Source organism: Pelobates fuscus, chromosome 3, assembly GCF_036172605.1.
Source record: "Pelobates fuscus isolate aPelFus1 chromosome 3, aPelFus1.pri, whole genome shotgun sequence".
NCBI classification, from domain to species: Eukaryota; Metazoa; Chordata; class Amphibia; order Anura; family Pelobatidae; genus Pelobates; species Pelobates fuscus.
Window position 1 is genome coordinate 109,763,776 of NC_086319.1, and position 24,827 is coordinate 109,788,602.

General features: G+C 39.1%; 1 protein-coding gene across 1 annotated transcript in view; it reads left to right on the plus strand.

Moving 5' to 3' along the window:
• Positions 1-20,783, plus strand: part of SHROOM1 (shroom family member 1) — a 70,888-nt gene extending 50,105 nt beyond the window's left edge. The window contains exons 2-8 of the mRNA XM_063447408.1: positions 299-2,923; positions 9,427-9,497; positions 12,657-13,265; positions 15,523-16,074; positions 17,362-17,470; positions 18,619-18,891; positions 20,044-20,783. Of these exons, the coding sequence (XP_063303478.1) occupies positions 401-2,923; positions 9,427-9,497; positions 12,657-13,265; positions 15,523-16,074; positions 17,362-17,470; positions 18,619-18,891; positions 20,044-20,298 (4,392 nt within the window). The 5' untranslated portion in view covers positions 299-400 and the 3' untranslated portion in view covers positions 20,299-20,783. The remainder of the gene's footprint in view (positions 1-298; positions 2,924-9,426; positions 9,498-12,656; positions 13,266-15,522; positions 16,075-17,361; positions 17,471-18,618; positions 18,892-20,043) is intronic.
• The last annotated feature ends 4,044 nt before the right edge of the window (positions 20,784-24,827 follow it).

Here is a 24,827-nt window from a genome sequence, read left to right on the forward strand (position 1 = left end):
AAAAAATATAGATTGAGAAAATGTTTTTTTGACTAATGGAGTAAATTTAACAGTGGTAAACACCAGCATTGTCTGTCTGGTGATTGTACTAATAAAAATAGGGTGATCACAACTGTTTGCATAAATAGTGCAGTAAATGTATTTAATCAACTTTTCTTTACTGTAAAACATTTTTTCAGAGAAGTAAATTTATAAATTGTTAAAATATGAGTCAAAAAAGTCTATGCTTTGAATAATTCCTGGTATTTTTTATTATGTGTATTGGTATAATATATATATATTTTTCTTTTGTTTTTAGATATATTCCGTTTCGGATATGTTTATGAAGAATTATAATAATTCCATGAAAATATAGAAGAAACTTTTTTATTTATTCTGTTTTACTTGCACAGTCAGAGAAATGTCTTCTTTTGGAAATGCAATTGAAAGATGGAGTATGGCAGATCTGCGGAATCCAGTGAATTCTGAAGATTACTCTAACCGGATATCACCTGCAAAATCTATTGCAACGGTGGTGGACTCTGCCTACAGTTCATTTTCTGGTAGCTCCTATGTTGTAGATTACCAAACCTCCTTCCAAAATGATAGTTATCATCTGAACAATGATCCACGATCATATATGGACACTGAATATGTCAAAGCTATTTATAACCCCAGTACAGTAGACAATGGATATTTATTAGATAAATCTTGTGTGGGAGATGGTGCTTATAATGCTGAGACATTTCTAAGAACTGACAGTATCAGTATGTATAAAACAAAGTCCAAGGGGTCTACTAATATGTCTCATTCCCCACCAAAACGGTTGGATTGCTGTGTTACTCTCCAAGACATTGAGCGGTTCAATGTATGTGGTGGTAATGATATTCCCTGTAGTCAAAGCATTAAGTTGAGTCCTATAAATGATATTAGCCATTTTTCATCTGAACATAAAGTGAGCCAACACCAAAGCAGAAGTTCCACATGGATGAAAGATGGTATTCAAGGAGACGGTAGCCAAGAACGGATTTTGCCTTCTTATTTAGAAAGGAAAGAGAATCACTACTTTGGAAGACCATCATTCATGCTTCATTCAGACGGTTTTCCCGAAATGGAACAATCTGTTAATCAGAATGTTCTGCCCTCACATCTTACTGAAGAAGTCAGCAGCACTTATGACAACAAAAAAATCCCTCATATAAACAAACTAGATGAGCATTTTTTTAAAGGAATGGATCTTGAAATAAAGGAAACCATTCCCAGGGATTTCTCTAGTAATGCAAAAGATGTCTACATAGAGCAAAAAGAATGCATTCCAGAACCCAACACAGATTCTAAAAGCACAAAATGTTCCTCAAGTGAACCTATGTCAGAGAGACTCAGTGCTTATGACAATAAAGGTGGATTTTGGGTCACAAAGCCAGGTAAAGAAGCTCATTGTTACTTTTCTGAAAGAGAGCGTGATGAAGTTATACAATTGGCAATCGGTCAACCTTACAAGGCACAAAATGAACCAATGAGCATAGACTGTGACAGCCATGGACAATGTGATAAGAGACATAAAATGCTTGACACAAAAGCTAGTCAGATATTTTATCATGGGCCTAGTGACGGTGAAAGTGCCCTGTCTGTAAAGCCATTAAATTCAGAGAATGCAGTTAATGAAGGCACTAAAATTCACAGAGTTCGAAAAGACGCAACTATAAGAACTATCCCAATGTTATCACTACAATCCGAAAGTGAAAAGTATCAAAATAATTTTTGTGAATTAACCAGTGATAAGATTACAAAGGAAGCAACGCCAATGCTATATCATCTCTCAGGAGGAAGAAACAATCCTTTTGCAGGTAGAATTCACAGCACAAACCAGGTCAAGCAAACAGAACAAAATCCTGAATCTAAGACGTGTAAAAATCTGGACAATATTTCTACTGCACAGGTCACAGAGGACAAAATAAATGTCAAACAACTCCGGAAAAATCGAAGTCAGACCCAACTTTCAGAACTTACAGACAATCTTTCTAATGATGATGGGACAACTGGAAGCCTCACATCGTCAGCAGAAGAATCTTTTATGCATGATTACAGGCAAAAGCTTAAGGTTGCCCAGAAGAAAGTCTTGAGAGAAACCTCATTTAAAAGAAAAGATTTACAAATGAGTTTGCCTGGCAGGCTAAAGCTCAATCCTTCTAAAAGACCCACTATTGACCATTTAAGATCACATTCTTTATCTAGTGCAAATGAGGAAACTAAGTTAGTCCCACCAAAAACCTCAGTTGACATCAACTGCAAGAAATTTGATCCAGAAAAGTCTGCTGTTTCTCGAATAGGAGGAAGGAAACGAATCACAAAGGAACAAAGAAAGCTATGTTACTCGGAACCTGAGAAACTGGATCACCTTGGCATTCAGAACTCTGGCTTCACTTGGAGGGAAGGAAGTACAATCTTGACCCAAAGTAAAACTAGCAAATCTGACATGGCACTCAAAGTTAGGTCTTTAGATAACAAAGAACGAACCGTCTCAACATCAAATCTTTCCAAGACAGAATTAAAACAAATACAACAAAATGCACTCATGCAGTATATGGAGCGCAAAACAAATCAAAGACCTAATAGTAATCCTCAAGGCCATATGCAGAGGACATCAGGGATGAAAAAGTATGAAAGAAAATCAATGCCAAGTGACCAATCATGCAACGATCTTTCCCAAGCATATATACATAGGCGATCGACTGGTGCCTCTTCTTCATATGATGCAACTGTGACATGGAGTGACAGATTTATAAGAAACTCTCCATGTGGGGATTCTGGAAAGCATGCTGACCTAAGTGTAGAAGAAAAATGCATGACATATCTGGACCAGTGCATTTTAGAAGACAAAAAATATTCTGAAGATTATCCACCATCTTTTTGCCAGAAATCTAAACCTGCACAACTTGGTCAGGTACCGTATGATGATAAAGTTAGGATTCTAATGTTTACATGATCTAGTACTTTTATCAGAAGGCTTACAAAACTCTAGCTCTTGCCTTCTACTAAATGTCTGTACTGACGATATCGTACTTGATCACTTGTGACTTTCTGATTTTTGTATTTTTTTTTTAAATAATAATAATAATAATGCTGTATGGAGCATTTGTGCTGAAGAAGAGATATTCTCTAAATTAGTTTTTTTATTATTATTATTATAATTTTAAAGCGCCAACAATTTCCATAGTGCTGTACAATGGGTGGACCAACAGACAAGTATTTGTAACCAGACTTTATTTATGACTGTCATGTGACCTTTTACCTCCCCCCCATCCTTTAATACACACTGGCAGGCGTTAGGAGTTCCTGGACAAATGGGGGTTTGAGACCAGGCTGTATAAATGAAGTAGTTGGTTCAAACTGAATGGTTTATGTCTACATTGGGTAGGGATACTCCTATAAGGGGCAGAACTAGATGTAATTCTTTCCTAGGTGGGCTAATAAGCACTGACCCAAAGGCTTAACAATCAGCAGAATTGGACTGAAAGTTATAAGGTTCTCCGTCTAGAAAATAACCTTGCTTAGTTTAGGTAGAAAATATTTTTAAAATATTCCTCCTACAAAATGTTTCCTTGCTGTCCAAGAAAAGTACTAGAATAAGAACGAGCTATTAGAGCAGTCTGAAGGAAGGCTACAGATATCTCTGCCAACTAAGGGCTAATGGCATTTTTTGCATTAATAACAATCATTATGTCAGTATGTTAGGTGCTGTTTTTTGAGTATATCAGTAGCTCCAACCCCTATACAGCAGTGTTGTCATTAAATAAACAGGACCACTCACTAAAACAACTTCATCTAATTGAAGTGGTTATGGCATCTTCTTCCCTTTAAAGGAACTCTATAGGGTCAGGAACACAAATAAGTATTCCTTAAAAACACTGTCTAGCCCACTTGGTCCCCCTAAATATAGTAAAATCTTACCTTTATTCCAGCCTGCTGGTGCTGGCTCTGCCCCCTTGGCTGACATCATCAGAAGAGATGATCTCCACCAATACATTGCCTTCCCAATACAATGCATGTGTATGAGAAAAGTTCAGTGTCTCCATGCAGAGGGTGGAGACACTGAATGTCAGTTCCTAGGTGTCCCCAGGCTGTAATGTAAACACTGTCCTTTCCTGAAAAGACAGTGTATACTGAAAAAAAAAAACTGCAGGGACTGACTATACTCATCACTTGATGCTTTTAGCCGGTCACTGACCTCCCATAGCATGTACATATTGACATGAAGTGGTTTTAGATTCCTAAATGGCTTTAGGGACCAGATTGTTATGACCGCATGGAGTATCATTGGTACTTCAGAGCATTTGTGATATTAACACAATATACCATGTCCAGTTCAGTGGTGTGAATTGGTCTAAATACTGAAGATATAGTCAAGCTAATACTTAATGTGGCTGTTTTAAAAGACCAATATGTTTTTTGGAAATGTATACGACAGAGTGAGAAATGGGGATGGGAGCCCTATGACTAAAGCCAAATATGACATCTCCCTGAATAATTTGTCTTCCTTGAAATCCCCTCAGGAATTTTTTTTTTCTTAGCTCAATTATGGCATTATACAGAGAACAAATGTAATTTACGTATTGTAATGATCCCGCCCACAAGGGCAGTCCGACACGGAATTATTGATGTGTTGTCTCTGTCTCTGTGTACAACAACCCCAAATACCGTATTTATCGGCGTATAACACGCACCGGCGTATAACACACACCTCATTTTAAGAAGGACATTCCAGGAAACTTCCACCCTCCCATAGTATCCCCCCCCCCCATCCCATAGTATTCTCCCCCCCCCTTTCCATAGTATTCTCCCCCCCTTTCCATAGTATTCTCCCCCCCTTTCCATAGTATTCTCCTCCCCCTTTCCATAGTATTCTCCCCCCCCCTTTCCATAGTATTCTCCCCCCCTTTCCATAGTATTCTCCCCCCCTTTCCATAGTATTCTCCTCCCCTTTCCATAGTATTCTCCTCCCCTTTCCATAGTATTCTCCCCCCCTTTCCATAGTATTCTCCCCCCCTTTCCATAGTATTCTCCCCCCTTTCCATAGTATTCTCCCCCCCTTTCCATAGTATTCTCCCCCCCTTTCCATAGTATTCTCCCCCCCTTTCCATAGTATTCTCCCCCCCCCCTTTCCATAGTATTCTCCCCCCCTTTCCATAGTATTCTCCCCCCTTTCCATAGTATTCCCCCCCCTTTCCATAGTATTCCCCCCCTTTCCATAGTATTCTCCCCCCCTTTCCATAGTATTCTCCCCCCCCTTTCCATAGTATTCTCTCCCCCTTTCCATAGTATTCTCTCCCCCTTTCCATAGTATTCTCTCCCCCTTTCCATAGTATTCTCCCCCCCTTTCCATAGTATTCTCCCCCCCTTTCCATAGTATTCTCCCCCCTTTCCATAGTATTCTCCCCCCCTTTCCATAGTATTCTCCCCCCCCTTTCCATAGTATTCTCCCCCCCCTTTCCATAGTATTCTCCCCCCCTTTCCATAGTATTCTCCCCCCCTTTCCATAGTATTCTCCCCCCCCTTTCCATAGTATTCTCCCCCCCTTTCCATAGTATTCTCCCCCCCCTTTCCATAGTATTCTCCCCCCCCCCTTCCATAGTGTTCCCCCCCTTTCCATAGTGTTCCCCCCCTTTCCATAGTGTTCCCCCCTTTCCATAGTATTCTCCCCCCCCTTTCCATAGTATTCTCCCCCCCTTTCCATAGTATTCTCCCCCCCCTTTCCATAGTATTCTCCCCCCCCTTTCCATAGTATTCTCCCCCTTTCCATAGTATTTCCCCCCCCCCCTTTCCATAGGATTCTCCACCCCCTCCCATAGTGTCCCCCCTCCCCTTGTCCCATAGTGCACTTTCCCTTGTCCCATAATTACTTACCTGTCTTGAAGCGTGGGCCGGCTTCACAGTGCGCACCGCGGTACAGGAACTTCAATTTCAGGTTCCGGTTTCCGGCGGGACTGAAAGGAAGTGTGCACACTTCCTTTTAGTCCCGCCGGAAACCGGAACCTGAAATTGAAGTTCCAGTACCGCGGTGCGCGCTGAACACCGGCCCACGCTTCAAGACAGGTAAGTAAATATGGGATATCGGCGTATAACACGCACCCATCATTTCCCCCCTATTTTCAGGGAGAAAAAGTGCGTGTTATACGCCGATAAATACGGTAATCTTTTTTTGGACTTCGTCAGTTGTTAAGCAGAATACTCTGGATTCTTACTGCTTGCTGCACCTAAATAATGTAGTAATTTTGTAGTCTTAGTGATAGAAATAAAATAATCGGTGGCAGGGGGGCAAGACACAGGAACAAAGGACACATTTCACATTAAAGTAGTCCTTTCTCAACAGCCACAGAAACAAACATTATTTTTTTTTAAACTTTGAGCATGACATCATAATTTATGAAAACCTAACAGTGCTAATCAAAAGAAAATATGTAATTTATTCTTATCTAGGATGGTTTTACTACTTGATTTGCATCTTTGTGGATTGTTTATAGATTCGTTTAGCGATGCAGCACCTCTCAAAATGATATTGATTTATTTCCTCTATTTTAACACTACTCTGTAGTCTAAGATAATCACTTTCTTTGTGTCAATATCAATGATTTTTTTCTGATATTTATTTCTGAAATTGGAACTTTTATAAATTAACCTTGTTACACCTTCTTCTTACTTCCTGGTAGTTTAGCTATGTTAAACTAAACTCAAGAGGGAGTCAATGGCTCAGAGCACCCATTTTGCACTGACTTCTTAATGAGCTGTTTGTAGTTGAACAGCCACAGAAAGTCTGGGTTGAGTAAGAATGGGATGACTTGTAGTATCTGCAGATGCAAAATCTGCAGCTATTCTAAGCCACAATTCCACATATTCTCAAAGAAAACATAGAAGTAAATCTACATTTTTTTTTAATGCTTTCTATCTATTTTCCGATCTAGCTACATGATCACCTAGACTACGCCTAGTGATATACAATGTATCTTATACATAACTCCCAAATCCAGTGTCCTTCGAATCGTGACGACAGGAGGAAGGGAGTGACACAAACGTGTCACTAGCTCCACCCCCAAAAGGCAGACCTGCACGTAAAGGTGGCAGTTAGTTGCAGGTCAGCCTGGCGTTTATGCATATCAGGCTGCCTGCCCATCATGTTGGCCGGCTCACAGAGGGCAGACCCTGCAAGGAGTTTCAGTACTCCCTACAGGGTCCAAACCACAGCGTAAGCGAATTTTATGATACGCTCATGCTATGAATGTTGTGGACAGTTCCCTGGTGTCCCCAAACCTCCTTCCATTGCTCCATGTCCAGTTCTGACACTCACGTCCCCACTGAAGGCGCTTTTGCCGGTGGGCGGGAGTCATCATGGGCACTTTGACCAGTGTGCAGCTACACAACCCCATACACAGCAAACTGTGATTCACTGTGTGTTCTGTCGCCTTCCTATCATGGCCAGTATTAAGCTTTTCAGCAATTTGAGCTACAGTAGCTCTTCTATCTGATCGGACCAAACGGGCCAGCCTTCGCTACCCATGTGCATCAATGAGCTTGGGCATCCATGACTGTGACGCCGGTTCACCGGTTGTCCTTCCTTGCATCACTTTTGGTAGGTACTAACCACTGTGTACCGGCACCACCCCACAAGACTTACCGTTTTGGATATGCTCTGACCCAGCCGTCTAAATATCACTATTTGGCCCTTGTCAAAGTCTCACCTTTTCACTTGCCCATTTTTCTTGCTTCCAACACATAGAATTCAGGAACAGACTGTTCATTTGCAACTTATATATCCTGCCTCTTGACAGGTGCCAGTGTAACAATATAACAATGCTATTCACTTCACCTGTCAGTGGTTTTAGTGTTGTGCCTGATCAGTGTATAACATAATATGTTCAAATATTTTATATAACGATTTGGAAGTTACCTTGGCCTGGAAAGACCTTGGCCTGGAAATTGAAAGAAATAAACATATGAAGGACACCATTTTTTTAATACAATATTTTCCATGGAATAAAGAGTAGTGGTAAAATGGTTTGATCAATATGAGCACACTTTATGTATGCTAAGCGCTGTCTCTTTAAAGGAATATTCTGGCAATTTAAATGATTTGTGAAGCGTCCCTTAAAATGAGTCTACAAAAAAGTTGCATATCAAGCAGTAAAACCATCATTGTTTTTATTATTATTAGTGTTTCTAATTAGGGCTTTGGACAAAGTGCCATTTTAAAAAGTGCCTTACGAGTCCTGCATTCCTATGTGTGGCCTTCACTCTGAAGGTGAAATGATTTGGTTCTGATTGTGTGGAACTGCATCCAGTTACAACCTGATGTATGTTTTATGTGTAAGTTGCGTAACTCCATGTTTCGGCCATAAGCCTTTAATATTCTGCACGACAGTCTAAGTCTCTCCTAAGAAGCACAGACGCTAGATTTTCAAGTAAGATGCATCAGACCTAAATCTTTAAAGGTCTTCAGGGCCGGACCTTGCGCAAGGCAAAGCAGGAACTTTGTTTACACCAATACTTTTTGCATAACTGTTTGTGACTAGTCAGCCCCATACACAAAATGGCCACAACATGCTTAATGATGGCATTGTATTAATATGGTGGATGCATTGCTTTATTAGCAAATGACCTTTCTTTCTTAGAAAGGTATTGTACCGACACACATAAAACAAGTTGAAAAAAATATATATATAATTCAGTATATCAATATTAAAACTATACCCTCCTGTAAGTATAGGGGGCGGAAAAAGAAAAACAAAAAACATATTTGTGAAGTATGTCTGTGTAGATTAATAACTGGAAGGTGATTTACTTATGCAATAGGAAATTCATTTTTTTTTTGTGCAAAAATAAGTTAATTGAATATATATATATAATATAATATAATAGTGGACATTGTTTAGTATAGATCTCATGAGGAATATCAATAGTTGAAATGCATTGGGCTTCATTTAGTATTGATATTTCTATGCTTCCTGTTTTATGGTTTGAGAAGCGTTCTACTTGCTTTCATGTCAGATCTTCTTATTTTTATCTTGATAAATATCTGTATACAGCCTTAATTTTGGTATTGTTCTACTCTCTAAAGTACCTGAGGAATGTTGTTCTTCCAGTTGGTTAGGGATGCCATACCCATGCTGTTTCACTTGAGCCGGTATTGTAAGGCTCACAAAAATGTAAGTTTGCATTTACACAAGTAATTACCTTCCAGATATCCATCTATAGAGACATACTGCGCAATATAATCTATTTTGTTTTTGTTTTTCACCCCCTATACCTACGGGAGGATATATATTATGCATGTACATATACTGTCGTATATTTTACAAGGTTTTTTGTGTTTAACATTAATAACATAATAATAAGTATAAAATAACCTAAACTGCATTAGCATCTAATATCTGATTATGCTCTGATTATTTTCAGGTATCAAAGGGTTGTAGGACATTTTCAGCATCTGTACTTTCTAATAATAATAACCAGGATTTCAGTAATAGGTAAGTCTGTCTGTCTCTGTCTGTCTGTCTTGTGCATACTGAAATTGTACTTTCTTTTAACCATCTTCAGAACATCTTTATAACATTTGTATCATTAAAAGTCAGTTTGCCCCTCTACATGTTCAAGAAAAATAACCTCCTAAAGTAATTTGAGCCAGTAATAGCATCAAGCATCAAAAGTGTCATTAAATATATAAAATATGCAATTTCAGTGAGAGGAATTTAGCTAAACCATTATTTTAAATTATACAGTAGCATGCAAAGTCTTGGGCCCCCAAAATGTGAAGTTAAAGCTTTTTACGTGAGTAGTGTTCGGTAGGTAGTGACTGTATAAGGTCAAAGGAACATTATAGTATTCCTGGCACTATATTGTGAAAACATTATTTAGGTTACTGGCCCCCCTTAAAAAAAAAAAGGTGTAAAACACACCTTTATTCCAGCGCCACACAGGTCCGGACATCCCCGCTCTGCCTCCTTGCCTGAGATCAGCAAAACTGACTATCTAAGCCATGCTATAGGAAAGCATCTGGAGGATAATGTGCACGCACCTATCAGCATCTCCTTATAGAAACTGCATCAATGCATCTCTATAAGGAACGTTCAGCGCCTCCATGCAGAGCGTCGAGACACTACGTCAGTGCAGCATTGACACACAAGAAGCACCTCCAGTAGTCATTTAAGTGATTGCCACTAGAAGTGTTACTAGGCAGTAATGTAACTAATTTTCTCTGAAAAGGCAGAGTGTACATTAAAAAGCCTTTAGGGACATGCTATACTCACCAGAACAACTTCATTAAGCTGTAGTTGTTCTGGTCACCATAGTGTCCCTTTAAAGTAAACACCGTAAGATGGTGAAAAGTAACATAATGTCATGTGGCTTGGCCTCCCTTAAAATTCACAGCTGAAGCACATTTGAATAAACTGAGCAAGTTGGTCATGTAAATTTCCAAAAAACTGCCTGCATCTGCCAAATAAAATTCACTGTAATTTCCTGAATGTTTGGCCAACCCACTAGCTAACTGAAGGATAGTTATGCACTGTTGTTGATGATTTTTTAAAGTTTACTTTTGCATAACCACCCATGCGTAATAAAACCATACGGTGCAATTTTTGACTTTTAACTTTAACTGGTGCCATGATGGCACATGCTTATATGCACCAATCCCAATTCCCCCAATTTACTTTAACCTTCTGTAGTGTTTTTTATTTAGCTAGCAGATAAGCAAGAGACAAGCGACACAATGTTTGCATCAATATATAATGTACTGTTATACCAAGAATAACATGTACACAACGCTCTATTCTAAAAAAAAAAAAGAAAAAAGAAAATTTACAATAAGTGCATTAAACTAAAGTGCAATTGTTGTGTAAATTGCTCAGAAATATAATGTACTGCATATCAAATTTGGAACAGCACATAAAACAAAAAACTATTTACCAAGCAGGTGAAATCTGGAATAGCATATATCTCACACACTCATTCTCTCTATTTAGGAGTCCCCGTATGAACACCAGCCATAAGGAACTTCACTATTGTCATGAATTCTTTAGTAAATGATCAAGCCATATGAATAGATCAGATAACGTTTTCCATTTTAGAACCTGTCATACTGGTATTACAGGAACATAATGCATGTAGCTCATGTGAGACAGGCTGAAGTATTTTTAAAGGCTAGAAATTAAGTAAATACACCACGTACAAACTGTTTTATAGGAGTAGAGATTACAAACACAATGCAGACTATTAATTCCTTTCTGGATGCTTTAAATCATGGATGAATGTATCACAGGCGGCTTGAAGTCCCTAGCAAAGTGTAATAGATGTAAGTATTGTAGCGCCACCACTTGACAGAATTGGGAGCTAACTTACCCTTTTTCATGTTTGAATACATGCCTATTAGCAATATTTTTTGAAAGTCTGTGCTGCACTTTATTTGCTTTGATTATACTCCAAACAAAGTTTGTTGTAGATACATTTATCCTATACACCTTCGATGGAGACCTAGAACAAAAAGAGATGTGCTTCTTGAATCGTATTACTTGACTTTTCTGTTATTTTGTTCAATGTGTGATCATTTTAACATGTCTGAAAATACTAAATAGTTGTTATAGGAACATTTTTGCTGAAACATAATTTACTTCAACAAAACCTCAGAGATCATCATCATTGAATATACATGATGAAAAAGATGACCTTCGTTGTCTTTTGATTATTGATCAGAAAAAGTAAAAAGAAACAAATAAAAAATGTGCACAATTTTTTTCTTAATGTACTCATTACACATGTACACGGGGGGGGGGGGGGGGGGGGAGAGAGTATACTGACCGTATAGTTAGGATGCACAGTGTCACAAGTCTTCTAAATAGAGCTGAGTTTTGCTTATGAAGACCAACCGACTTGATTGGCTTCACTGACAACTACTTGCCAAAAATTGAGTGGGTACATCCTAGTAATAATATAAACACACAGCAAGCACAGATTATATGAAGCTACCCCTGCATCTTGGGGGTCTACTTATTGACTTCAAATATGAGAGAGCCACCCATCCAATAATTTGGAACCCAAGCTTTCATCTCTTTTTAGACCAGTGGTCGTTATCCAAACCCTAAGAGTCCATCTGGCAATGAGCACACCTATCATGCAAATTGATTACTGCACGCCTATATCTGACAAGATGGCAGCAGACATGGCCAAGTGAGCTGCTCCAGCACTGATGGCAGCCTCCTTGAGAAAGCTCACCTGCATCTCTGCAAAATTCCTCTGATGGATAGAGATTCCATACTTGAAAGTCCTCCTGACCTTCAGCATGGGGTGAAAAGCAAACCCTCAATGTGCTCCTGCTGGGAAGGCTGTTTCATAGGCTTCTGCAACCTTGCGATCAGTGCTTGTTCCAAGACTTAGTTGGCACCTCCCAGGCAGTTTTGTGCAACAGCCAGACAATACAGTATAATAAAATGTTTCTAGATTCATTCACTTGTTTATGTATTGTGTTATCAGTTCCTTCATTTCTGCCTCTCATATCCAAACTTCTATACCTCAGGCTTCTACCTTGTTTGTTGTTTTTCCTATTGTCCTTGTCTCTCGACCTCTATTATATACCTGCAACTTTTTTTTATTTAATTTGTTTAATATATACTTATGCCATTATTTCCCTACAGATTGTCTGTCACAGAAGACATTGCTTTGATGGAGGGTGACAGAGCAAGCTCATCAAGAGGACGAGGGAAGTCAATGGAAGATATCGGCACTGCAGACATAGTCAGGCTTTCCGTACTGAGCCAAAGTACTGATCAGCTTTACCACATAAAAGAACTTTTAAAATTGCCAAGGACAGAAAGTGCAAGCTGCACATCTGTGGTCCATCAAGAAAGGCTCTGGGTCAGCACAGAGAATGACTTAGGAAATGTGCCCAGTAAAACAAGTAGAGAGGATGCAAGGCCGCGCAGATCAAATGTTGCAAGCTCAGCGCATGATAGACATTCCAGACCTTCCAGAGTAAGTGCCGTTTCCTCAGCCACAGAGACTTACATTTCCCAAGAAGTTCTGCACGCCGGGGCTCTTGAGAAATCAAAGTCTTTAGAAAGTGAAGATGAGGTATTTTCACAAGCTGTCGCCATCAGAAAGGAGCTGTGCAGCCGGATCTCCTATGGGCATCAAGAAGATTCAACAAGACCCCTCTCTTACTGTGATGAGACTCCATCATTTGTCACTGTCATGCCTGGTCATGTTACGTTAGAACATACGACTGTAACCGATCCTGAAGCAAGGTAACTAAGGCATTTACAACAGTTATTTTGTCTTTGTTTTTAGAGTAAGGTTGAATATTTCTGTGGCAGTTCATTAACCCTTTACATTCCACATGATTCAGGGTTACTTACTTCACTTTTCAGAATAAATGTTTAACAGACCCTTCTAAAACTTTTTTTTTTCAATTACTTAAAAGTAATTTTAGAAACCCAATGCTATATTTTACAATGGTTTTATTAGCCCTCATGAGGCAAATACAACATTGGGATAAATATACTGTGCTAAAGTTGCAGTAAAAGTATATTTCCTATTCCTGTGTTATTCTGTAATATTTGGCAGCTTTAAATTTGTGTTTTTACTGCCAAATTGTCCTCAAATCTTACATTTTTTATACTACCTGGTTCGCTGTAAAGAAGAACTGGAATGACTGAGGGCATAGAGAGTGTATCCAAAGCGGTAGATGACTGGTTATGTACTGCTTTGCCCAAGATTGATGGGTGTTACATTACATTCATGGGCAGCAGCTTTTACTTGTGACTGCTGTCCTTAATTCAACCCCTCTGTGTTTGGTGATCTGCTGGGAGAGCAGGGGAAATATATTTGTATTGGGCAAACTTCTGAACTAATGGCAACACCATCTGTCCAGGAGTGTAAGTCCTATTAATAGGTGAGTGCCCAGGACACGTCAGCTATGTTATGCATTATGGTTTTAATGCACAGTGTGACAACCCACAGTTCTGGATTTAAAAATGTAAACAATTTTTTACATTCCATTATGCGTGGTTTGGCAGACACTGCATAGTACAGGATCCCCTAATATCAAGGCAGCACAGATACTCATGCCCTGGTCTGCTCAAGATTAGTTGGAGTTATGCTGCAGAGTGCAGAGGGTGTGATTTGCAGCTGCAACCATTTACCTAATTCAAGCTTTTCCTGATACTGATGCACTAAGGAGACAGAAACTGCAATTATTGCGACTCCTCATCACTTCTGCTGATATACATGATCATGGTCCTCCAGTTTGGTAATAAATAAAAATATTATTTTATATATATATATATATATATATATATATATATATATATATATATATATATATATATATATATATATATATATATATATTATAGCGCACAGAATCCTGTGGTGTAGTAAAGGGAAACTATAGTGCCAGGAAAACAAAGTTGTTAAAAACCCCTTCTGTCACACACCTCAGTCCAGAGCCGATGTCCTTCTGCGCTGGCTCGGGTCCGCCTTCGCAATGGCTGTGCTTGTATTCGGATTTCCCCAAAGGAAAGCATTATACAATTTTGGGTGATGCTGGACGTCCCCATGCATAGTGTGAGGACATCCAGCATCAGGTGACTAAAAGTCACCGAATGGCACGGAAGTTCCTCTAGTGGCTGTTTGGTAGCCAGCCACTGGAGGTAGAGTTTACCCACCAAGCTAATTATTGCAGTTTCTTAAACACTGCAATCATCCGCTTTGAAGAGTTAAGGGACCTGGGGACAGTGTAACCAGACCACTTCAATGAGCTGAAGTGGTCTGGGTGCCTATAGTGTCCCTTTAATTGGCCCTAGCAGCACCATTATAATGTATGCTTGTTTAAGTGAGTGCAGTCTTCCTGGTTTAATATGCAAATATATTTTGGAGTTCAGGCCAACTCCCTTGGCATTGTACCGCTCCCTGTCACAGGTGCCCTACTTAACCTTGCACTGCATAGAGCCCCAGGAGGCAGGATTTCCCAAGTATGTGGGTTAATCTCTAAAGAGCAGTCATTAGGTTGCTAGGATAGGATCTACCAAAATTAGATAGATTGGCATTATGGCAAGCTTACACAACGCGTGATCATATACTGTAACTTAAACACCATTATTTTTGCCTTTGTCAGATGCTTGTTTTTTTTTTTTTGTTTTTTGTTTTTTTTAACTATTGCATTTTGTGAGGTTTGAAGCTGTTGACCAGTTAGTGCACTGGATTCTCGTGTGTGTGTGTGTGTGTATCCTGTTTTTTACTTACTCGTTGTACTGGAGGATCATGAGAGAATTGTAACTATGAGCTGCTCAGTCAATGGCTTTTCAGAAGGCTGCTGTCTGACAAATGATTACCAGCTGAAGGTAGCTTTTTTTTTTTTTTTTTTTTTTTTTTTTAGAGATGCTGTTAGTCCCCAGTCCCTTTTAAGTATGTTTGGTAGAGGATCAAAACATATTTTAAAGATATTACCATTTCTATGGCCAGTGTTGATATGGTAATTTTTTTTATTATTTCTGTCCTTAGTTCTGAATCTGATGAGAAAGATTTGCCTGAGAATGGTGATGAGTTGAAAGATGATCCAGTTGAACTGGTGGAGACTCAGACAGTCAGAAAATCACCTGACCCCACAGGAGACAGCGAAGACATAATATTGGCAGAAAGCAAGCCAATGAGTAATTCACAGCAGGAAGAATTAATCCTAGTTCCATCCAGTCAGGTGAATGTTCTGCAAACATCGCAGTCTCTTGTTGTCCAGAGCAAGCCTGATGAGAACAATGGTAAAGTTGGACAGGATTCAGAAGCCAGCGTGCTCACGAGCGCTGATCCAGGAGGTGAAGCAGACTTTCCTAGAGTCGAGTTGAAAGCCCCTGAAGATGACAGACACGCAGAGCTCATTAAAGAAATAATTGCTGAAGACAAATCTCTGTCTGACATACTCAAACCCCTTCCTGTTAGAGAATCTGCAATGGATCTCATGAAAAGCCTGTTCCTTTTGGACATATCGGAAATGGAAAAATGCAGGCATAGGAGAAGTCCAAAAAAAGCCAATAATGAAATCCTTTCAAGCAACAGAAAGTAAGTGTAACTAACGAGTTTTGTTTTTACAAGTTTACTGTAGTTCAAAGAACATAAATAGAGTTGAGATGTCATAAAAACAAACGCACCATGCCATATTAATGATCTAATTTTTGTATTTGGAGAGAAGTCCATCTAGTAAGAATAATTCATGAAGACCAATAGCCTTTATATCTTGACCAAGATGAAGATCTAAATTCATGTGTTTTTTTTTCTATATATACTAGACCGTTTTCTGTGGAAATAAATGATATCCAAGATCTTTTTAATTCCTAGGTCTGTCAACCTCTGTTTGAGGCACATGTCAAAAAACGTGTAATTCTATCCGTTATTATGTTCCCTCTTTTTTATAAGATCACCCATTACTGTAGGGCTGGAATGTGCATAGAACTCTATAGAATGTTCCCCATTCGTACCAGCAGCCTGCTGTAAAATGGTTGAAGAAACACTCTAAACATGTAAAGCAGTTCAGTTTGCTGAAGTGCTTTGTGTGGAGAGTGTGCCTTTTTTCAATGTATAAAGTGGCAACTTTAATAGAAATGGACACTTATACAAATTATTGCTTTAATAGGCATTTTAGAAAGAATAAAAAAAAAGAATTCTGATAAGTATGACCTCTTAAAACACAATGTGGTAATATGCAGATAATTCATTATAGAATAATATCATGTATATTATAATTAAAGGGACACTGTAGGCACCCAGACCACTTCAGCTCATGTTTACATTGCAGCACAAAGTCAGCCTCTAGTGGCTGTCTACCACACAGCCACTAGAGGGCTTCCTGGTTGGAAACGGACCTTTGCATGAGAACCTCCAGCGTCAGTTTTTCCCATAGGAATGCATTAGAGCACGCTCGTCATGGGGAAGGGGAGGTGCTGGGACCAGGTAAGTAAATAAAGGGCTTTTAACCCTTTAGTCACTGGGTAAGAGGGCGCTAGGGAGGGTGAGGCAGGGGGAGCGATAGTGCCAGGATTACAGCTTTGTATTCCTGGTACTTATAGTATCCCTTCAACAACAACAATAATAATAAATATAAAAAATAAGCTGTTATAATGTCAGCGCTGCAGGCTCCATGGGGAGCACTAAGCACCATGTGAATTGTAAACACTTTAACACATTGATATAAAATATTGTGTCCCAGGTTACAAGTGATGTTCAGGCCCTGAATGTGTCATGTGTTTTGTTTTTTTGGGGGGGGGAATTCAAACAACCTTGTTTTACTCCTCAATCTCTGTACTTTTAGTTACCAATTAAAGTGGAATATAAATGTATCCTGTCTTTTAGGTCAAGCCTAGAAGGTACTTCAAAACTTTCACCCAAAACAATGCTGTTGCTTGAAAAGTGTTCCCGTCAGATAGATGGAGAAAGTCAAGGTGGCATTACTGCAAAGAAGGTGGGTGTCATGGTATCGCAGCTGGTGTTCCTCTATTTACCACTATACATCTTAAAGCATAGCATTAAGCAGGGATAACCATACAAATATCTTCTTAATATAAATAATTGAGAATACAATAAAAATAGGGATTGTCTTGGAAGCTATAAAGTTTTGTCTTTTAAAATATTTTATTAAATAAAACTATAAATGTATACATAAAAACTTAATAATTCATTACAATAATTTATAGCAGAGTTTATAAGATTAAAGTATATGCTTGCAATATCCATAAAATAGAATAATATACCCTCTTGAACAAGTCAACCTCTCAGTCATGATAAAATGCAGCAGCGTCTCAGCATCCAAACTTTTCTCCTTTGTGTTTCTTATTAGTAGTATTAATAAGTACACATATTATACCTTAGATTTTCAATTAGGTCGTGTTAGGATCTACCTTAATTTGGAAAAGATACAAGGCCGTGATCATTACATGACATAGACATGACTTGGTTATTTCACATAGGAACATCTTAAACAGTCTATTATCATGACCTAGACATCTTATCTATGTTTGGAGTAAGACTGGACATGTCATGGGAAATTCCCTGACTTGCTGTAATAGGACAAGATGGCGTCTTAAATTCTAAACCTCCTATTCACCCACCATGGGTAAGAGGTCCATTTGTGTTCCATTTCTAACAAATTACCAGGTTGCAAACTCTCTTAAAGACAAAGTTTAAGAAATACAACTTTTAATTCTAAAAACTTGTAATATTTGCATATGCCCATAACACCATTGAGCATGTATAATGTGTGATAAAGGATTTTGTACTACATATTTTTTCCCCACATGCAATGAATATCTGTTAAAATAATTTATGTGCTAATGGGAATTATTCGGGCGTGTGCATGTGCTTTGCCTACGTTTTACTCAATATCCTTATAATCACATTTGCAACCATCACTTTTTATTTATTGAGAAATTGTAACCTACTGTTTGCAGGTATACCTTTGTCATTGGATACATTACATATCATTTTAGCGTGAATTGGTAGTTTGCACAAACAAATTAACTGCTTGAATCAGGAAAAATGTTCACTTGATTTTGTCTGTGTTTATTTTCTGAACTGTGCAAGGACTTATGATGATTACATCTTGTATTTCAGACTGAATTAATGTCCAGCATCTGCTCCAAATTGGAGGAACTCTGTGAGCAAAGGGAATTGCTCCTGTCTGATATCAGTGAAAACCTATCTGATGGTAAAAATATGGAGGCAGTGGTGAAAGAAATTTGTAAACCTAATGAGTATGAACGCTACATGATGTTTATTGGGGATCTGGAGAAGGTGGTCAGCCTCCTTTTCTGCTTGTCCATGAGGCTAGCTAGGGTTGAAAATGCTTTGAGCAAGATAGACGACAATACAGACGCTGAAGAAATGGTAAGTTTGCATCCTGTATATTTCACACGTTTCTGTATGTCTGTGTGTGATCTGGGGCATATTGTATGTACATATGGTACATTACAAAATTGAAAGGAACTGCAAAGGATCACTGCATGCCAGTGTAGTGGCTATGGTGCCATTAGGCTAGATTCTTGAACAGTTTTTGAGCATTTTTGTTTAAAATTGCTACTCTGAATTGTTACTGTGGAAGTGGAAGTCGCAATATCCGTTTCGGACGTATTTTTAAGCCCTTCATTGGCTGAGCGGGGTATATCTTTAAAAATAAAACCTGTTCAAGGGCGGTGGTGCTGCTCCTTTGCAGATCCTAAACCAAGTAACTATTTGAATTATGGGGGAAAATGTGGATATTCGATTTCAACGTTTGTATTTAAATACCATTTTTATTATGATTTAGAGCAGGGGTAGACAACCTTCGGCACTCCAGATGTTTTTTTTTTTTTTGTTTTTTTTTTTATCTAAATCTTCCCTAATGCTTTGACAGCATTATGGATGTAAGAGCTTTATGGGAAATGTAGTCCCAAGCAGCTGGAGTGCCGGAAGTTGCCTACACCTGGTTTAGAATGTAATTTGGTAGATTAGTATAAGTGTTACAGTATTGTTCCCTTTAATAGACTTCATAGATGTGTACAGCACATGCAGTAATGAAATTGGACACTAGGGGGCACTTTTTCATCATATTAATGGCAAGCTGTACTGATACTAATACACTGAAGCAATTTTGGATAAAAAATGTGAAGAGGTTATCAAGTTTGTGAATAAATACTGAATGGTATAATTCACTAAATTTAATTGTGAATTGTCAGGGAATTATACTTTTGGCAAGAAACTACTGAACTGGGAGCATAACCAGTTTAAATAATTTTTCAAGTGAGGCTGTTTTGGCCTTATATTTTGCAATTCTCAAATTAATTTTTCATTGATTACTAGTTAAGTAAATACCCCTTTTCCTAATCTGTCTATTGTTGGGATATTATTTTAGTGTCATCTGCTAAAATCTAGTATCCTCTCATTCTGTTATTGAATAGTTTTTTTAAAACATAATAATCAGGATTTAATTTCATAGCAATAATTTTACAAGTAAAAACAGAAAATGATTTGATTTGAATGATTTGTTCCTTATTGTTCCAGCAATCCTTAAAGGAGCGCCACAACCTCTTGTCTAGGCAGAGAGAAGATGCTAAAGATTTGAAAGAAAATCTAGATCGCAGAGAGCGTGTGGTCACTGGAATTCTGGCAAAATACCTGAGTGAGAATCAGATACAGGACTACAAACATTTTGTGAGGTTCAAAACTTCCTTCCTGATTGAACAGAAAGACCTTGATGAGAAGATTAAATTTCACGAAGAACAGTTAGAGTCTCTCCACAATAGCATTCCTCCTTAATTACCCGGTGGATAGAAGAAATTTCATTCTCCCTGGTATTCCCAGCCACGACGAGAGTCCTATGGGTTCTTTCTATTTTAATCAAAATTTGTTGGTGTTGATTAAACTGCTGCTATGAAACAACGGGATTAATTTCCGTGTTATAAAATGTAGGCCGGACTCACTAAAAAGAATTTGTGACTGTGTTAATCAGGCAACAGAAGCATAAGTTAGGCTGAATGACAGCCGTGGCAAAAACGGGACAGATATATTTGCGTGCCTTGTTTTATTTGGATAAGTTGTCAGTGTTTTGTCTTTTATCTATGTTGTTACATAAACAGTATGTCCTTGACATTTGCTTCCTTTCTGGTTGACAAAATTATTTCAATAAAAACTATATAAAAAAAAAATGTGTATATATACACATACATTTCTGTACATGGTATAACAAAAGCAAAGTGTCAATTTATAGAGAATAAAATATACTGTACATTGTGTAAGCCTAAGTGTTGGAAAAGTAATGTGCTTTTTTTTATATATTCTTTAGAAAAAGGTTTTATACAGTTGGCACAGAGGCGAAATGTAAAAATATGGCGGCTACATCGGATATAAGCACATTCACTCACTGTGATGAACAAGTTGCAGTGGAATAAATTAAGCCTCAGTATGTAGTTAAATTTTTTAATTTGTGTATATGGTGAATTAGGGTTTAAACTGTATTGGTGGGATGTTGGAGGCAGCTAACAATCCAGTATGGAGTCTCTTTTGTTTTTTCCGGGCAGATGTAAGATGCGTGTACAAGGAGATGGGAGTAGCGCCTCAGTATTTTCCGGTTGTATATGCAACATAAAAAAGAGATGGAGAAATATATAGTATTGTATTTTTCACATCGTGAAAGAGTGAACAAAAAAAAGAAATAGATGGAGCTATCAAGCGTTCCACTTCTATGCGAGTGAGCGGTACCATCCCTGCTTATGGATTCTTGTTGTATCCCTTTTTGTTCCAGTCGGTAAACCGGATCTATTAAAAAAAAAAAAAAAAAAAAAAGCACAGATAATTAATATAGTGTAGCATGCAGGGGCGTAACTAAAAATCAGGCCCACGCTGCAAGAATCTTTCAAACCCCACTCCCTCCATGCAATATTTGTGAATGTAGGCATATTTGTGTGAATGTTTGTGTACTTGTGTATTATGCTTACGGTTAAAAGCAGGGGAACTGTTTGTGTGTAGTGTTGGCATTTAAATGCATAATTGTATGGTATTGGTTTTTGAATGCAAGTTTTTTTTGTTTTTGTATGTAGTGAAAGTATATGAAAGCTGCAGGGTGTATTTTTGGGATGTGAGTGCAGGTTGTGCTTGTGTGTAATTTTGGTGTTTGAATGCAGGATCGTTTTTGTATACAGTGTTGGCGTTTAAATGCTGGGGTGTGTAATATTGATGATTGCATGCAAATGTTCTGACACACACACACACACACACACACACACACACATACAGAGGCACATTGTCATACACAGAAACACACATATACACTGCCACACAGATGCCCACATACAGATACACTACGATTGATCCACAGACAGATTGACACACATGCACAGTTACATTGACAAGTACTGACATAAATGCACATATCTACACACAAATCCACAATGCACATATACATATTTTGACACACACAAACACTGACACAGATGCACTGACAGACACGCTGATACACTTACACACATGTATACACTGACACACACAAACTAACACTGACACACAAAAATACTTACTCATGAAGCACCGCCCCTGACAAAATGAGGCGTAGAAAGAAACTTGATTTTGTAGCCTTGAAAGGTCTCCAGTAGCCAGGCGTCTATCTAAATTTCTTTCCTGTTCTTGAAGAAAAAGAATTGAGCTCAGAAAGATCCAAGTGTCTTACCTTTGAAAAATCTTGCTTAGGCATCACCACAGGATGTGTGGATTATGTCTGAACCTCTTCTGGTATATAAAGTTCTGTCATCTGGTTACTATGACTGGGTAAATGAAGTCCAAGGGTCTGTTGTCCAGAAACAGCTGGTGGCATGTCCGCATCTGCTGACCTGCCTTCCCAAAAACATAGATGCAAATGTGAATTTGAAGACATTTTTAAGTAATGTTTAGGGCTTGTTGAGTGACATGAAAATGTCTACATGTTTTTGCAGCTCCTTAATAAAGCCTAGCTCCTTGGAGCCCAGGGCAGTCAGTTTAATGTCATTGCTAAAGAGGCAGAAACCTTGTTTGGCACACCTCTGCATAATGTGTACATCAAAGGAGTTACCCTTATTAAAGGTGTTGTTTGACAGATACAGTAACTGGGCCAAGGGCCCTGTGGTGTCCAGGAGCTTAACTTATGTTCCTTTAAGGCCCTCTTTCTCCCATTCCTGAGGTTGTGACCACTGTGGGTCCTGAAGGTCAACATCATGAGAACTAGGGCATTTTGGAATGAAGCCAGTTATGGACTTGTCTTTCGAGGGATTTCCATAGCCAAAGATGCATACATTTTGCCAGGTCGATAGAGCTTGGGAGTTGGATATTGAGTGCATTTTGTTGCCTGAAGTTTCTGGAATGACTTCCAAGTCTGCTGTCAGAACTATCTGAAGTCCTGGTCTGTAATTAGCCTGTGAGGCACCCAGGATAGTCTCCCAGGCAAGCACAGACTCCAAACTCTTCTCACCTGCCCAGGTTTGGTCACCAAAAGCTGAATAGTCGTCCCACAACTTGTCTAACACTGGCAGGGAATTTGGGAAGTCCTGTTTCTCCTCATTGGAGGAGTGACGTTAGGGTGCTCTCACTACCGACTCTGGAGGGTACATACTACCCTTTGCTGGTGTGTTCCCCTCACCTTTCCAGTGGCGTTTCATCCGACGGGATTCCTCCTTAACAGAGGAGTCAGAGTTACCAGATTTAGTCAAATAGTGGAAAGGAAAGCTGGTTTCAGAAGCAAATGTAGCTTGCTCTAGCAGTTGAGAAAAAACTTTCTTCTTGGTTTAGTGGTGTTTCTGTATCTTTAAAGGGAAGGTGCTTAAGCCTTCTGTCTTTTATACATGTTGCTTTATTTTTAAAGAATATTTTTATAGATTTGTCTGTTTCCATGTAGTTTTTATTTTATGCTAATGGAGTTCAGTAAGGAAAGATAAGAAAACTATCAAGCCTTCTGTAATGTAGTAAAATTAAAGCCTAGTTCACAGAAGCAGTAGACACTGTATTTAATCTTTCATCTAAGGTTCTCACAGCACATCATTACAAGGTCCTTTCATTAGGGCTTTTCATACATCCCTCTCTGTGTGCACTCCTAATAAAATCCTAATGGAGGTTGAATTGCAAAAAAATGAAAAGAACCCTGCACATTATTTTTAATAGAGATCAATGATCAGAAACCACGCCACATCCAATAACAAAAATGATGAACAATACTATTAAAACTTTCTCACAATCGAATCAGACTGATGTTGAGAATGCGAGTTGATCTGCTCCTGACAAACTATATAATTCAACTAAGAATGAAAGCACTGCTCTGATTGATTTGTCTCAAGATTCCACTACTGTCATCAGGCAAGCTGACAAGGAGAGCCAATACAGTAAAGATATATCATTCCAATTATCTGATTCCTCTACATATAAAATAATTAATACCCGGCTCATGGCCCAGGCCAATGGGGATGTGGAACTCAAGTTCAGGAGGCACTGGGAGACAGATGCAGGGGAAACACTCACCCCACAGGACTGGGACAAGATATACACTCTCACCCATAAATGCTCCATTAGCTCGAAGTATCAAGAGCTAAATTACAAAATCTTGACCCGCTGGTATAGAACCCCAGACATACTACACTCCATGGACAACAACACACCAGACACATGTTGGAGATGCGGCTCACACAGAGGCACATTCATCCACGTATGGTGGGAATGTCCCGACATCAACCCTTACTGGGAGAGAATCAGGGTAGAGATAAACAAAATTACAGGGTCAGGGATGCGCTTAGACCCCCTAACGATGCTGCTACACCATACCCCCGTTCCCATAAAGACCTATAAGAAGTCCTTAACTTTACCATTGCTTAATGCGGCTAAGGCCCTTCTCCCCGCACTGTGGAAGCAGAGGGGGGCGCCAACCCTCCAGCAATGGATAACGAAGGTAGAGGAAATCCACGCGATGGAGTCCCTCACGGCGGACCTTTATGGCAGACAGGAACAGAGTGCATTGACCTGGTATCCCTGGGAGGTGTATCTGGCCAATGGAACCACCAATTCGCGTGGCATATCCCAAGGGCCATAGGGAACAACCAAGAGCAAAGCTAATCTTGACAGACACCCTCCCCCCCCCCCCCCCCCCCATCCCTCACCCCTTTCCCGGACTGGACGACAGACATATCCCCTACGACTGACTCGGACAGACCCTTGGGAGAGACTCACTGACAAATAAACACGAGACGTAAGACTTGAGGGGCCATGTAGGGCACGGTGGACGTAAGACCTGAGATCACCTGTACAACGCAATTCTCCTGACTACCAACCCAGAT